The following is a 15,194-nucleotide window of genomic DNA, read 5'->3' as shown; positions in this document are numbered from 1 at the left end:
CAGTGCGGCTGCTCTTCGGGCTGTGCCGGCCCCTGCTGCTGTCCTGGCCTGAGGCAGGTTACAGCCACTTCACCCTGCCACAGCCCAGACCCAGCCAGAGCTTCCATCAGTGCTATGTGGTGTGTGCCCAGAGTGAAGTCAGCCCTCGTCGGAAGCCCCCCACAGCCACGCAGCCTCTTACAGGCGCCAGCGGCCATAGGGGCCTAGAGCCACGTTTCCAAGAGAGCTCAGCTCTGAACTGCTCCCAGGCAGGCGCCTGTGTGACTGGGCAGGTTTCCGGGGGCTCTGAGCAGCCGCACTCGAAAGGGCAGGGCAGGGGGGGTGACGCACCCCTTACAGGACTGGATTGCACCCAAAATATCACTGACACTGCAGAAAAGGGTCACAAAGATGATTTGGGGGCTGGAGCAAACACCTCACAGAAGGAGACGGAAGGAGATCGATCTGTTCAGTTTAGCAAAGAGAAGAGTGAGAGGTAACTTTCTGTCATGGATTCACAAGGTCTGGTCTGTGCCCTGGCCTTCAGCCAGGCCCTTGGGAGTGACCCCTTGATTGTGTTGGACCCCACAACCCACACAATTCCACAGAGGCAAGGCCATGGCTTCAGTGACTCAGAAACTGGGCTTTTGAGCACCAGCGATCCCTGGCTTTCTCCATGGCTCCCTGCAGCAAGTCCAATGAGCCAGACTCCTGACCTGCAGGAGACTTGTTCTACCCTTCAGGGCTCAATGTTCTCAGTGAGTATCTGCAGTGACACCAGGCAGCCTTTTCCACACCAAATAACAATGTGTTAGTCACCTGGCCTATAGAGTCTGAAAGTCCTTAGGTCAGTACAGGGAAGCAAAGTTTAAGAGAGGGTTCAGCCTGGCCTGAGCTGGGACTCTGCCGAGCCGTGCTGCTGGAGGGCCCAGCTTGGCTCACTCTCTCCCTGTCCCTTTTTGTCTCTCAGTCCCAAGTGAGTTCCTGTGTCTCTGTCAGCCCAGCCCCTTAACACAGACCCCTGACACCTTCGCCCTTTGTGCTTCAGCTTTGGGCTATGGCTCCTTTTCCCTGCAGAGAGGTGGGGGGAAGAAACTTGGTGTAGGAGTTGATGCTTAATCGTTGAGGCTTCCTGTTGTCTTTCCAAGATCCTCCATTGATATGCGTTGATTCCAGCCCAGACAGTCCGGGTGGCTCTACATCTCAGACACCGAGCCTGTTCGGCCACGTCCCAGCGAGAGAATCAATTCTTTTCCCCAAAGCAGCAGTGATGCCAAGGGGATCGGTACAGAGTCCTACCGATAGTTCATAAAAATATTTCAGTAAAATTCCCCACTTGTCACACCTTCATGGAGAAAACACAGGGTACTAAAGGGCTCTTTAATATAGTGGAGAAAGGCATAAAAAGAACCAATGGACAAATTCTAATTAGAATTAAGGCACAGAATTGTAACTGTGAGGGTGATTAATCACTGGAACAAACTACCCAGGGAAGTGGTGAATTGTCCATCTCTTGCTGTCTTCAGATAAAGACTTGGTGACTTTCTGGAAGATGCTTCAATCAAACACAAGTTTGGGCTCAGTACAGGGGTAAATGGGTGAGAGTCTTTGGCCTGTGGCACAGATCAGACTAGATGATCTAATCTATACTGGGAGGTGGGCTAATGTAAATATAACTGACCAATGGACCAGGGCTATGGAAGTCAGACAACCTGGCACTATCACTGCATCCCACTCACTCACTGTCTGGTTTGTTATTTCTCCTGTTCCCAAGAACAAGCTACGATGACGGGGAAGGTTCCCTCGTTCTCCCCTGGCTGCACAGTGAGCTCCGCTCTGCCCGGCTACGTCGCTCTCTGCCTTGTTCTACAGGTTCACAGGCTGGTGTCAGGTAGGAGCTCCGGCCTCCTCGCTGGGTTTGCTGCTGTTGATGGTCATCACCCTCTATCCCACATCACTGCCTTGTCTTGTAAACCGCATCTGCTCAATCTGCCCACAACCAGCAACATGGAGAAATCACAGGCTACACCTGGGTCCCCACTGACCATAGTTACTATCTATACACCATCTTGTCAGGCCTAGACAATACATCCATCCTACTGCTCTGGCTGATTTCTGGCAGCTTCTAAAACACAGAACACAGTGAGCACCACTACAGGGCTCACTAACTATTTAAAAGGACACTACCCACTCCTATACACTGCACTGACAGACCGTATACGTCACAAATCAGACTCTTCAGCCACGAAGGAGTCCTGAATCCTAGACTCTCCAGTTTAGACGTAACAACCCACAAGTCATTCATGTGGGACTAGGCACATCTGATTAGGGCTCAGAGCTAGACCTCATCTCACAGTGAGGATGTGAGGATATTTGCTGGCTTCTTCATTCTGTGCCTTCAGTGAAACCCTGATAGTGACCCACTCCACCCCTGGGGCTGGCTCCACAGCTACTTGGGCATTTTGGTCCCCCCTGCTGTGGTTTCCATCCTGTTAATTTAACCAGCTCTCTCGCTCTCTCCTGATGCTGAGTCTCTGCACCGAGACCCCCACATCCTGTGCAGTTCCACAGTGACCAGTTCTCTGTTTCCTGCACTTTTCTTTCTGCCACCTCCCCCTCTCCATTATCTGACCCCTGACTTTACCTTTAAAGCCATTGCCTGCATAGTGATGGTCTGTTTTCATATCTTTCCACCTTGTCAGCCTTTACACCACCCCTCCTGCAGATGAGGAGGCCCCTGGGCTGGAGCAGCATGAAAAGGCCTTGGTGTATCAGAGACCCAGGCCCCAGGGTGCCCATGAGAAGTTAGAGCTTTATTCAGAGATAATAGGGACAGTGTATGACACTCACATGTGAACTCTGTGTGACAGATGCTGCAGCCACATGCTGCATTTTGGGGACTATCAAATTCACTTTATGCATGTTCTGTTTATTTGTGTACCCCTTTACCAATGTATCTATACACGTTATATGTATCTTTGTGGGCTCGGGATTGTAATCTATGCCATGGGGGAGGGTTACCCCATCTCCTTCAGAATTTGCAAACCATGAGGGGTAATTACTTGAGGGACAGGTAACAGCTCCAGAGAAGTACCACCCCTAGGGAGAGTTGCATAAACTGGGTTAGACCAGGTCCCAGAAGCCCAAGAGAACAAAGATGTTTGGTATAAAAGCTGGATTTGAAGGACCAGAGGCCCGAGATCTTGGGCTGCAAAGTGACAGGACCTGTTAACCAAGAGGACAAACCCTTAGAGAAAGGTTGGAAAGACTTTGGAACCTACCAGAGAGTCCCATGTGCCAGATGAGAATTTTTTGGGACAAGTGTAACATGTTCAGACCTTTTATTGGTTTATGCTCTGTCAAGCTTTTGTCTTTAAATGGTCTTTCACTTCTAGCATGAGGTGCTCTCTTACTGTGTGTCTTACTGCTGAATTAATGCCAAACCTCAGCCCCTCGCCAATTTAATTTCCTTTTTTCATTGTACATTTCACAGCACAATTCACAGTGACTGGACCTAACCGTCCAATCGCTGCCTCCCTAGATGGGGAGGCCGTCCTGCCCTGCCACCTCTTCCCCAGGATAAGCGCTGAGAACATGGAGGTGAGATGGTTCCGATCCCAGTTCTCTGCAATCGTGCACCTGTACCGTTATGGGCAGGATCAGTATGGACAGCAGATGCCGGAATATCGAGGAAGAACTGAGCTCTTGAAAGACGACATCACCAATGGGAGAGTTTCCCTGAGAATACACGATATCCGACCCTCCGATGATGGACAGTATACGTGTTTTTTTAAATCCAACGTGTTTTATGAAGAAGCTTTATTAGAACTGCAGGTGGCAGGTCAGTAACTTGTTCTGACGTTTGACGTCTTCAACAGGGTAATAAATGGAGTCAGAAGGTTCATTGTGAGATTACATAATTTTTTTCATTATCGTGGGTCAGCAGCTCTGCTCTGGATAAGGTTGATTCTAGTTTGCTGTTTAATATCCGTTTTTTATAAGTTCTCTAAAACCCATACTCAGATTGTCTTGAAAATTGCTGTGACTCATTGGTCTCTGGGGTAGGGCTAGTGGCCCAAATTTGAGGGCATTGGAGCAAGGGGTTAATGAGACACACTAACTCCCTTAAACAGTCAAGTGACATTAACATGTTGTGGTTATTACAATTATTTTGTGCACAATGGCTGATCCTCCCCAAACTGATGCCATCAGCTGGGACTGATCTCGGCTCGTGTCTGGCCCCTTCAGGGTTACAGTGGTTGCTACACAGGGCCCTGTAGTCCAGAGCCTGGTCTAAGAGTGGGAGAACTGAGGAATTCCCTGCTCCCAGGACTGGTAGAGGCAGGAGGCCTAACCCCTGAAGTTGCTGTCAGAGAGACCAGCAAGGGGACAGAGATGCAGCTAGTTCTGTAACGAGGACATGAGGTTTAGGCCAGGTGTAGTGAACACCTGGGTCTACATTCAAACACTGAGCCTACTCCACACAAACCACCCATGACTTGCAAAATGTTATTGCCTTGTCACCCTTGCCCTGTGGGTGTGGATTTCTTCTGGGATGTTGCCTTCACTTACCCCTCACCAAGCGCTGGTGATCACTGGCATATCTGACACCAGGCTGCTGACAATCCCCACAGCAAGGAGTCTGAGCCCTGCTACTGACAGAGCCCTCACCGCTCAGTTCTGAAATGAGGCATGATTGATCCCTCAAGATACACCTGCATTTCTCCTGATGTCACTGTGACAGCTCTGCCAATAAGCTCTAAATAATCCCTCCACTGGTCATTACAGCTACACCGAACATGCAACCAATTCCCAGTGGTTATTATGAGCTCCAAAGGGGCAGAGTTAAGGTTGTTTGGGTGTTTACCTTCCCGATGGATTTCCTCATTTTAGAGGTCTGAGTATTGCTGAACTCAGCATTCTGGAAGTGCATGAATAGTACAGAGTAAAGGTTGCCTGGAGGTAACAAAGGCTACATCTACACTACAGCCAGGATCAACAGAGTGGAGATTGATGCATCGGCAGTCGATTTAGCGGGTCTAGTGAAAACGCGCCAAATCGACCGCAGATCACTCTCCAGTCAACTCATGTACTCTACCCCCTATGAGAAGAGTAAGGTAAGTCAATGGGAGACTGAAAAATAATAAATATTATTCATGTAGCTGGAGTTGCATACCTAAAGTCGACTTACTGCAATAGTATAGACCTACCCTAAGTTTTTTGTCAGTGAATGGACATGAGGAGGGATTACAGGAAGGTGCCACTGTTTGTGCTGTGCTCCACTGATTTGAATTGCAGCATGTATCTGCCTCCAGTGCAGCTGCATTCCCTGTGTTCAGTGTAGCTGTACTGACCAGTGGAGAGAGTAGTGGGAACAGGGTCTCAGAGCTGTCACTGTGCTATGGAAGGGCAGGAGATAGTATCACCAGGCAGCCTGAACTCTGTGCAAACCAAGGTTTTGTCAGTGAATTTTCTAGTTGTGTTGTTTGTTTGTTTTTTTTAACAGAAAGAGAAATGTTGTTGTAGGAGCTAGTGGCCATTTACGTGGTTGTAGTTCTCACCTAGGTTTGCAGTTGCTACATGTCTGTGCCTAAGTAATAACCAAAAGTATAGTTAGTGTTTTTCTATTAGTAGACCTGAAAGAACTTTACATCATTATCCCTATTTTACAGATGGGAAACTGAGGCACAGAGGAGCGACGTGAGTTGCCCAAGGTCATCCAGCAGCTCAGTGGCAGAGTGAGGAATAGTCCCAGTCCTGGGAACTCTCTGTTAGGCCACTTAGTTGCTCCGTGGTTGCTCACTGCCCCACCCCCCTGTATGTTCTGTGATAGTGCAGTGGGGATAACGGTCGTCCTTTGCAGTGTTTGCAGTGGGTAGCTGGTAACAGGGCTGGTGAGAGAAATCTCATCCCAGGTCCCTGCCCCAACACCTGGACAGTTTTATTACACAGCGGCTACTTTAAGCGTTTGAGAGGAGACTGGTGTGTCTGTCTCCTTCTCCACCATCCCCCACAACATGTAGCTCCCCTCTGCCCTGCGTTTCTGGGTGCCCACATCACAGGCAGCAGCTTATTGATTGGCCACACACTCCCTCGGTTATGTAGCCTGAGCTGCACACTGAGCTGGGCTCCTCACCCCAACTACCATACCGAGCTTGGCCCCCCCAGCTCTGGTCCAGCCAGACTTCCCCAGTACCCCAGCCATGTTGCAGGCCCACCCAATCCAACTTCTCCTCCCCACACACTCTGGCAACCCCACACAGGGGTGATGTGTATTTTAACTATTCATGTCCTGTGTTTCAGGCATTTACATTTTCACCACATTCAGCCCCCACCCCACTCCCCCGTGATAACAGATTACATGAGGGGGTTAGACAACCCAAGAGTGACAGGGTCTCCCAGATCTCTGGACATACAGTAGGAAGAAAAAGGAATTCAGACCCCTGCAAAAGGGTAGGCCTCCCCCAGATCAGGAAAAGGGAGAATTTGGGGCTGACAGGACTCCCTGCCCCTAAACCCACAACTTTTACTATCACCCCTCACAATATCAAATCTCTCCCATACCACTCCTTTCCCTTACCTGAGGAGGCTCCAACCCCTTTTTCCTCCCCTTCCACCCATTCCCATTTATCCCCCTCCCCATAATACCCACATGCCTTGCTGCAGACCCAACCCCTGTTCCCATCTCCTCCTCCATCCCCATCACCCCTCCCAGCGAGTGTTTGCAGGTATAATTTATTTTCTTTTCAAATATAGTGTTGTGTATTTGGTTGTCATGGTTTTTGGTTCCTATGGCAACTGAGTTAGATTATTAGGGGATAGCTCAGCCAGCTTCAGCCGGCTGAGTGAGTTCTTTGGGTCTGTAAATAAAATGGTAGTTTGTTAGCTGTCTGCTGTCTGGCCTCAAGTGATTTCTTCCTAAACCGGCTGCCCCCAAGGATATAACAAGTGGCGACGATGGATGGGATCCTAGTGCTGCTCCAGTAACAGAAGGAAGTAGAAGTCAAGGTACAAAACAAACAAATAAAAATACTGCTTGTTTGCACTGACTGTGAAAGTGAAACTAAAATCATGGCTACTCTGACCAGGCCACTGGAACCTTTTGATGAGAATATAGAGCGGTGGCATGTGTATACTGAGCGTTTTGATCTTTTTGGTATTGCAAATTACATTACAGAAACAAAGAAGGTGCCAATATTCTTAAGTGTTGTAGGGGCTAAAACCTACTCCCTGCTACACAGCTTACTACACCCTGTTAAGCCAGCGACTAAATCTTACAGTGACATTGTGGAAATCCTGGGGTCCCATTTCTCCCCAAAACCACTGGTAATTGCTGAAAGATATAGGTTCCACAAAAGAGACCAAAAGGAAGATGAAACAGTTGTACAATTTGTAGCCATTTTAAAAAAGCTAGCAGAACACTGTGAATTTAAAGAGATGTTAAATGATGCCCTGCGTGACAGGTTAGTGTGTGGCCTGTACAGTGAAGCTATATGGAAGCGCCTACTGACAGAGGCTCAGCTTACCTTACAGAAGGCTGTTGATATTGCTGTCTCCATGGAACTGGCTACAAGGGAGGTGCAATACATCGGTGCATCCCCTAAGGTGCAAAAAGTGTCACAAGAACTGACCCACAAAACGGTGCAGAGTCAAGAATGTTACTGCTGTGGTAAGCCGGGTCACCAGGCATCAGAATGCTGGTGTAAGGACCTGGTGTGTCGACACTGTGGCAAAAAGGGACACATTGAGTGTGCCCGTAAACAAAAGAAAAAGAGGCCTGTGGTCTGGCCGATAAAAAGAGGAACCTTGCATACCCTAGAGCAGACCCAGGATGATCAAGGTGACACCTCAGCGCAAGAGAAAGTGCCACTGCATGTTTTGTCTTTGGCAGTGGGCTCACATGAATACTGGGTAACCCTGTTGTTGGATGGCAAACCTATACTGGACACCGGTGCAGCCGTCTCGCTGATCTCTGAGACTGTGTATAAAGAAAAGCTGCAGCATCTTCCGCTTAAGGCAACAAAAACTGTTCTGAAAACGTATACGGGAGAAGCTGTGCCCATGTTGGGCACTATTGATGTTAAGGTGGAGCTCAATGGACAGGCGGCTAAATTGCCACTGTTTGTGGTGAGAGGTAACTACCCAGCCTTAATGGGTAGGTCTTGGCTTGGGAAGATTCAACTGAACTGGGCAGAAGTGCACCGGATGACTAAAGAAGAAACCAGTCTAACCCCTATACTAAGGAAACATGCTGCTGTTTTTGGAGATGATTTGGGAAGTATGAAGGGAATGACTGTGACATTGAACATTAAACCTGACAGTCCACCAAAATATCTGAAACCCCGAACTGTGCCATATGCCATCAGGCCAAAAGTTGAAGCAGACCTGGAGTGCCTGGTTACCAATGGAGTCCTAATACCAGTTACCCATAGCTCATGGGCCACTCCTATCGTTCCAATCGTGAAGAAAGATGGCTCTCTCCGGATTTGCGGTGATTTTAAAGTCACTGTCAACTCAGTGTTGTGTGCAGAGCAATACCCGCTTCCCGGCATCGATGACCTCTTCACAGGCCTGGCTGGGGGACAAAAGTTCAGTAAGATTGATCTGAGTCAAGCATATTTACAGATGCACGTCGATGAAAAGTCCCAAGAGCTGTTGACTATTGTGACTCATAAGGGGCTTTATCGATACTGTCGCCTACCCTTCGGAATAACATCTGCTCCCGCCCTGTTCCAGAGAGCTATGGACCAGATCTTGTGTGGCTTGTCAGGAGTTCAGTGCTATCTGGATGATATCCTGGTCACTGGAAGAAATGAAGAGGATCACTTAAAGAATTTAGAGGCTACCCTACAAAGACTGGAAGAGTATGGCCTACGAGTTCGCAAAGACAAGTGTGAATTCTTCAAGCCCTCTGTTGAATATTTGGGACACATCATTGATTCTGCAGGTCTTCATAAGGCCTCTGCAAAAGTTAAAGCTATTGTGGAGGCTTCCCCACCTCGAAATGTAAGCCAGCTGCGCTCGTTTCTAGGACTACTGAACTATTATGGAAAGTTCATCTCACAGTTAGCCACACTGCTAAAACCACTTCATGAGCTCCTTGGGCAGAACAAGGCCTGGAAGTGGACTGAAGCCTGTGATGTTGCATTTAACAAAGCTAAGGATGCATTGCTAAATTCTGAATTTCTAACGCACTTTGATCCATCCTTACCTCTACAATTGGCCTGCGATGCCTCCCCTTATGGAGTGGGAGCAGTCGTGTCACACATTATGCCTTCGGGAGAAGAGAGACCTATTGCTTTTGCTTCACGCACTCTAAGCAAAGCAGAAACTAACTACGCCCAAATCGAACCTGAGGCATTAGGAATTGTTTTTGGAATTCGGAAGTTTCATCAATACCTGTTTGGGCGAAAGTTTACTCTTCTCACAGACCATCGACCTCTGACGTCAATTTTTGGACCCTACACAGGCATTCCCCCATTAGCTGCTAGTCGTATGCAACATTGGGCATTGTTACTTTCAGCACACACATATGAAATCAAATATCGGAAATCCACTCTGCATGGCAATGCAGATGGCCTCTCAAGGTTGCCTTTGCCGGTCAAACATCAAGATAGTGCCCAAAAGGAAATCTTCTACTTTGAACAGGTAGAGAATACACCCATCACTGCTACTCAGATAAAGAAGGCAACCTGCATTGACCCAGTATTGTCCCAAGTTATGGACCTGGTGATGCATGGAAAATCTTGACAAACCTCTCCGGTCTCATCTGACCTTATTCCCTACATGTCCAGAAGGACGGAGTTATCGGTTCAATCTGGTTGTTTGTTGTGGGGGAGACGTGTCATTATTCCACCACCACTGAGATCACAGCTGTTAGAACAGCTACGTTCTGGTCACTGTGGAATAGTGCGCATGAAGGAAATTGCATGAAGCTATTTTTGGTGGCCTGGATTGGACAGTGCTATTGAAGAGAAGGCAAAAGCTTGTATGTCATATCAGGGTGTGAGGAATGCACCCTAGTGGGCACCCCTACACCCATGGGACTGGCCTGAAAACCCGTGGCAACATATTCACGTTGACTTTGCTGGCCCCCTTGAGGGAAGCATGTTCTTGGTGGCAATAGATGCCCATTCTAAATGGCCAGAAGTCTCTATAATGCAGTCCACTACTGCAGAGAGTACTATCCAAAAACTACGAGGTCTCTTTAGTCGTTTTGGTCTGCCAGAACAACTTGTGAGCGACAACGGACCGCAGTTTGTCTCTCAGGAGTTTCAAAATTTTATGAAGGCAAATGGGATACACCACATCACGTCAGCACCATATCATCCATCCACCAATGGATTTGCTGAAAGATTTGTGCAGACAATGAAAAACGCTTTGAAATCAGCAAGGGGACAACACTCCATTCAAAAGCGTCTGGATACCTTCTTACTTTCCTACCGAAACACACCTCATGCTACGACCCAGGCATCTCTGGCCTTTCTAATGATGGGACGACAGCTGCGCACTTGCTTTGATCTGCTGAAACCTTCTGAACCCAGACAAACTGTGCAACATCAGCAGCAATATCAAGTCATCAGATGGGCACCCAGAGCAAAAGACTGAACCTTTAGCCCGGGACAGCCAGTTTTGGCTCGGAATTATACTTCCAGAGCTAAATGGGTCCCGGCCACAGTCATCACTCAAACAGGACCTGTTTCCTACACAGTCCGGACTGCAGAGAATCTTACCTGGCGGCGACATGTAGATCAGCTGCTGCCAGGTCATGCCAGTCCTCAGGACACATCTGCATTTGAGGGGTCTGACTTCACCTCTTCTGGTGAGACACCGAATCACGAATCACCTATTCCTGACTGTTCTCCTCCATTACTGCCGGCGGCTGAGATGCCCCTTTGCGCAGCACGAGCTGATACCACCTCCTCACCCGTTCGTGCTGCGGACCCCGAGCCCATGGTACTTTCGGGTGCAACAACACCAGAAGTTCGCCGTAATCCACCTAGAGACAGAAGGCCTCCTCATCGGCTGGATCTTTAGCTAGGGCGAACCCACGGTTATGGGGCAAAATAATCCCCAGGGTTTAGCCAGGAATGGAGGCAGTCTACCCTCTTTCTCTAGTCTAGTGTGTGTTTTATTATGGGGATGTTCTTATTAGAGGGGGAGGAATATGTTGTGTATTTGGTTGTCATGGTTTTTGGTTCCTATGGCAACTGAGTTAGATTATTAGGGGATAGCTCAGCCAGCTTCAGCCGGCTGAGTGAGTTCTCTGGGTCTGTAAATAAAATGGTAGTTTGTTAGCTGTCTGCTGTCTGGCCTCAAGTGATTTCTTCCTAAACCAGCTGCCCCCAAGGATATAACATATAGTTTCAGCACCTTCTGAATTATCTCCTGGATACAGATTACAGCTCAAAAAGGAAAAACAAAATCAAAACAAAAAATCCACCCACCTCAAAATAGGCCTTGTCTACACTGCCAACTTTTGTTGATAAAAGTTATGGTGACAATCAAAAAGCATCATTATAATGTAACCCTTCTGCCAGCTGGAGTGGGCAGCAAGAAGGTCTGGGTTCAATATCTAGGGGGTTCCTTTTCGACAATATCAACAAAAACGGCTTGAGCCCCCACCCAGTAATGTGGGAAAATTTCACTCTACCCTATGGGCACTTCTAAGAGGCAATTCTTCCCCTCTCGCAAGCACAGAGTCTGAGCTAGAAATAGTTTCTTTAATAAAAGTAACCTAGCATTAATCTGAGAGAACAGCACAAGCGATATTCATTAACTCAAAAGCATCAGCAAGACACTCTCTGCAGAGTGTGCTGGGCAGTGTCCTTTGCTTCAGGTTCATGAGTCCAACAATCAAGTTCTTGTAGGGTGCCCCTCGTTTAACACACCACTCACTGGTCAGCACAGACCCAGAGTTCATAGATACATCTGTGTGCATGCTGCTCCTGCCATGAGCAGAGTGGTGGTGGGGGAAATGCATCCGCAGGCCACCTGGCTGCTGCTCCTACCAGCCGTCCCCACTGGCCGCCTGCCTGCTGGTCCCACTGGCCGCCTGCTCACTGCTCCCATTGGTCACCTCTGTGGACCACCTGCCCACTACTCCTGCCGGCCACCTGCTCTCTGCTCCCACTGGCTGCCTGCTCACTGCTCCTGCTTGCCACCTCCACTGGGTCGCTGCTCACACTGGCCGGATTAAGATCATTCAGATTAAGATCATTTTATTTCAGTTTAGCTCATCAGTAAAAGTGTGATCTGGGGCAGAAGGCAATACCTTAACCCTGCATTTCTTTGTTATCTAATGTCTGTATTTTGTGGGTGTGAGTGTGGGTGTGTTTCCTGGCTCTCAGTGAAGTCCAGTTTTCTGCTGCCAGATTCTGTGCTCTGGAAGGGTACAAGGCACAGCCGAGGCAACCTGAACTCTCCAGTAACAAAGTTTTTTGGTAGTGAATTAATGTAATGTTTGTCTATAGCAGGGGCGGGCAAACTTTTTGCACTGACGGCTGCATCGGGTTTCAGAAATTGTATGGAGGACCAGTTAGGGGAGGCTGTGCCTCCCCAAACAGCCAGGCATGGCCCAGCCCTGCCCCCTATCTGACCCCTTCTGCTTCTCGCCCCCTGATGGCCCCCCTGGAACTCCTGCCCTATCCACCCACCCCGCTCTCTGTCCCCTGACCACCCACAGATCTCCCATCCCTAACTGCCCCATCCAACACCCCTGTTCCCTGCCCTCTGACCGCCCCGGCCCCTGACCACTACCTCTGAATTCCCCTGCCCTCCATCCAACCCCCCTCCCTCGCTCCCTGCCCCCTTACCGCGCTGTCTGGAGCACCGGTGGCTGGCAGCGCAACTGCACCAGGACAGGCACCATGCAGCCCAGCTGGAGACAGCCATGCACCGCGCAGCACAGAGCACTGCGTCAGGCTGCGGCTCTGCAGCTGCACTGCCCCAGGAGCTCCCAGCACCTCTGCCCAGAGCATTGCACCGGCGGTGCAGTGAGCTGAGGCTGCAGGGGAGAGGGAATAGCGGAGGAGGTGCCGGGGGCTAGCCTCCTGGGCCAGGCGCTCAGAGACCGGGCAGAATGGTCCCATGGTGCCCACCTCTGGTCTATACATACACATGAACTGGTTACAATGAAGTAGTGCAAAACCCTATATGGACACTCTTAAATGGTTTGGAAATGGCTTATATTAATTAAAAGCTTGAGTCGATTCCTTCTTGATATGGAAGTGTCCACACAGGTGTTTGCACTGGTTTTAAAAAAAAACCCACTTTAACGAAACTGGAGCAAGTTTCTGCATAGAACAGCCCTGACATTAAGATTAATTCTATCAAATTAGAATCTGGCCAGTTTAACTAATCAACCATATCCATGGACTCACATTCAATTCTCAGTTTAATAGGAAATGGCTTTTGATAACTGTGTAATAAAACTTTTGGTTCATTACTGAGCACTGTAGGATTGTCACAAGTTCATTTATTTCTTCTGTAGGTTTGGGCTCTGCTCCTGCCATCTCTGTGGAGGGACATCAGGACGGAGGGATCCGGGTGGTGTGTCGATCAGCTGGATGGTACCCAAAGCCCGAAGCTCAGTGGAGAGATCTCCAGGGGCAGCTCTTACCATCAGCCTCTGCAAAAATATCCCAAGAGGCCAATGGCCTGTTTCAAACAGAGATTGCCATTGTTCTAACTGAAGAGTCCAACCAGAAAGTGTCCTGCTGTGTCAGGAACCCCCGACTCAACCAGGAGAGAGAGTCAGAGATTTCCATAGCAGGTCAGTGCCCGTCCCAGCCACACATAGATAGATTGAGATGCTGCAGATGTGGGCAGAGAATATTTATCATTGTGTCGCCTGTTTATTGGCCTGAACCTTCAATGTGCTGAGCACGTCTTGGAAACTCCTGAACAACCTCAGTTCTCTTTGGCTATGTCTACACTGCAATTCAAAACCCGCTGGTGACCCAGGCTGTCTGGCTCAGGCTAAGGGCCTGTTAAATTGTGGTATAGATGTCTGAGCTTGGGCTGCACCAGGCCTGCACAACTTGTAAAGCAGCAAGGGCCATATTACTCCAAAGAAAACAACTGAGGGTCGAAACCCCCCAGCCTCACTGAACCCCACCCCAGCGCTGCTGAAACACATACACACCCCAGCACTGCCCAGCCCCCCGGAAACACAACCCAAACCCCGCTTGGCCCCACCATCACACCCCTCTTCTCCCCTAACCCCCTGCTGGCTTTCTGCATCCCTCCTAGTCCGTCCCCCACCCACCCCTCACCTCCTCCTTCCCCTGCCAGAGACCCCCATGCCTGCCCCTAGAACCTCTGCTGGCTCACTGCTCGCCTCTTTGCCCACCTGCTTCTTGCCCACCCGCTCCCCCGCTCGCTGCTCACCCCCGCCCAGTATAAAGCCTCATTCAAAGACCCAGGGGTGACTATATTATTGCACACAGCAGTCAATCAATGCAATTGCAGTTAAATCTCTGCATTATGCATTTTTGTATAACTTTTATATGACTTTGTATTGAACCTTGGTAATATGTTATAGGGGGCCCCTAAGGTAGGATAATTAAGGTAAAAGAAAAATGTCTTTTTGCCAGAAGTAGAATAAGATTTTCCCCCAACTTTGTAATCAGTTGCCCTGTTGAATGAATGAGGTGTGACTGAGGAAGGCGTGGAAGGCAGCAGCTCCAGAGAGCTGCACCCCTTGGAGAGGGGCTGGGAGCCAGACCAAGGACAATCACACTTGTCAAGTGGGCAGACTAGAGATGAGCAGACATGCTGAGGGCCTCTGGGGTTAGAAGCCAGCACCTTCCTTTCGGAACATCCTTTCCGCAGCATTGGGACAGCCCCCAGCCCAGAGAAAAGCAGCAAAAAGGACAAATTTTTATGAGAGACAAGATCAGTGGAACAGGTCAGCTGCTGACTCGCTGCTCACCTCCTCAGCCCCCCTCCCTCTCCCCCGCCGCCGGCTCACCGGCCCCCCTGCCTGCTCGCCTCCTCAGCCCCCTCCCCACCACCAGCTCACCTGCCGCCACTGCCTGTCCGCTCGCCTCCTCAGCCCCCCTCCCCTGCTGCCAGCTCACCTGCCTGCCCACCGCTGGCCTCTTATCTTCTGCTGCTGCCCCTGCCCAGGGGCGGCTTCAGGCCCCAGCACACCAAGCGCGTGCTTGGGGCAGCAAAATGTTTAGAGCCGCCCTGCCCCTGCCCCCTGCCGC

General features: G+C 49.5%; 2 protein-coding genes across 4 annotated transcripts in view; both read left to right on the top strand.

Moving 5' to 3' along the window:
• LOC120383937 (E3 ubiquitin-protein ligase TRIM39-like) overlaps window positions 1–15,194 on the top strand; it is a 961,691-nt gene that overhangs the window by 212,606 nt on the left and 733,891 nt on the right. The gene's annotated exons all lie outside the window — the stretch shown is intronic.
• The window catches only part of LOC120383918 (butyrophilin subfamily 1 member A1-like), a 62,880-nt gene that overhangs the window by 23,884 nt on the left and 23,802 nt on the right, over window positions 1–15,194 (top strand). For all 3 annotated transcript variants that reach the window (XM_039502245.1, XM_039502244.1, XM_039502246.1), the window contains 3 exons: window positions 1,754–1,870; window positions 3,473–3,820; window positions 13,472–13,753. In XM_039502245.1, coding sequence (XP_039358179.1) covers window positions 1,765–1,870; window positions 3,473–3,820; window positions 13,472–13,753 — 736 coding nt within the window. In that variant the 5' untranslated portion in view covers window positions 1,754–1,764. The remainder of the gene's footprint in view (window positions 1–1,753; window positions 1,871–3,472; window positions 3,821–13,471; window positions 13,754–15,194) is intronic.

The sequence above is a fragment of the Mauremys reevesii genome, linkage group 15 (genome assembly GCF_016161935.1).
Source record: "Mauremys reevesii isolate NIE-2019 linkage group 15, ASM1616193v1, whole genome shotgun sequence".
NCBI lineage: Eukaryota > Metazoa > Chordata > Testudines > Geoemydidae > Mauremys > Mauremys reevesii.
This window is presented reverse-complemented; position numbering and strand designations above follow the sequence as displayed.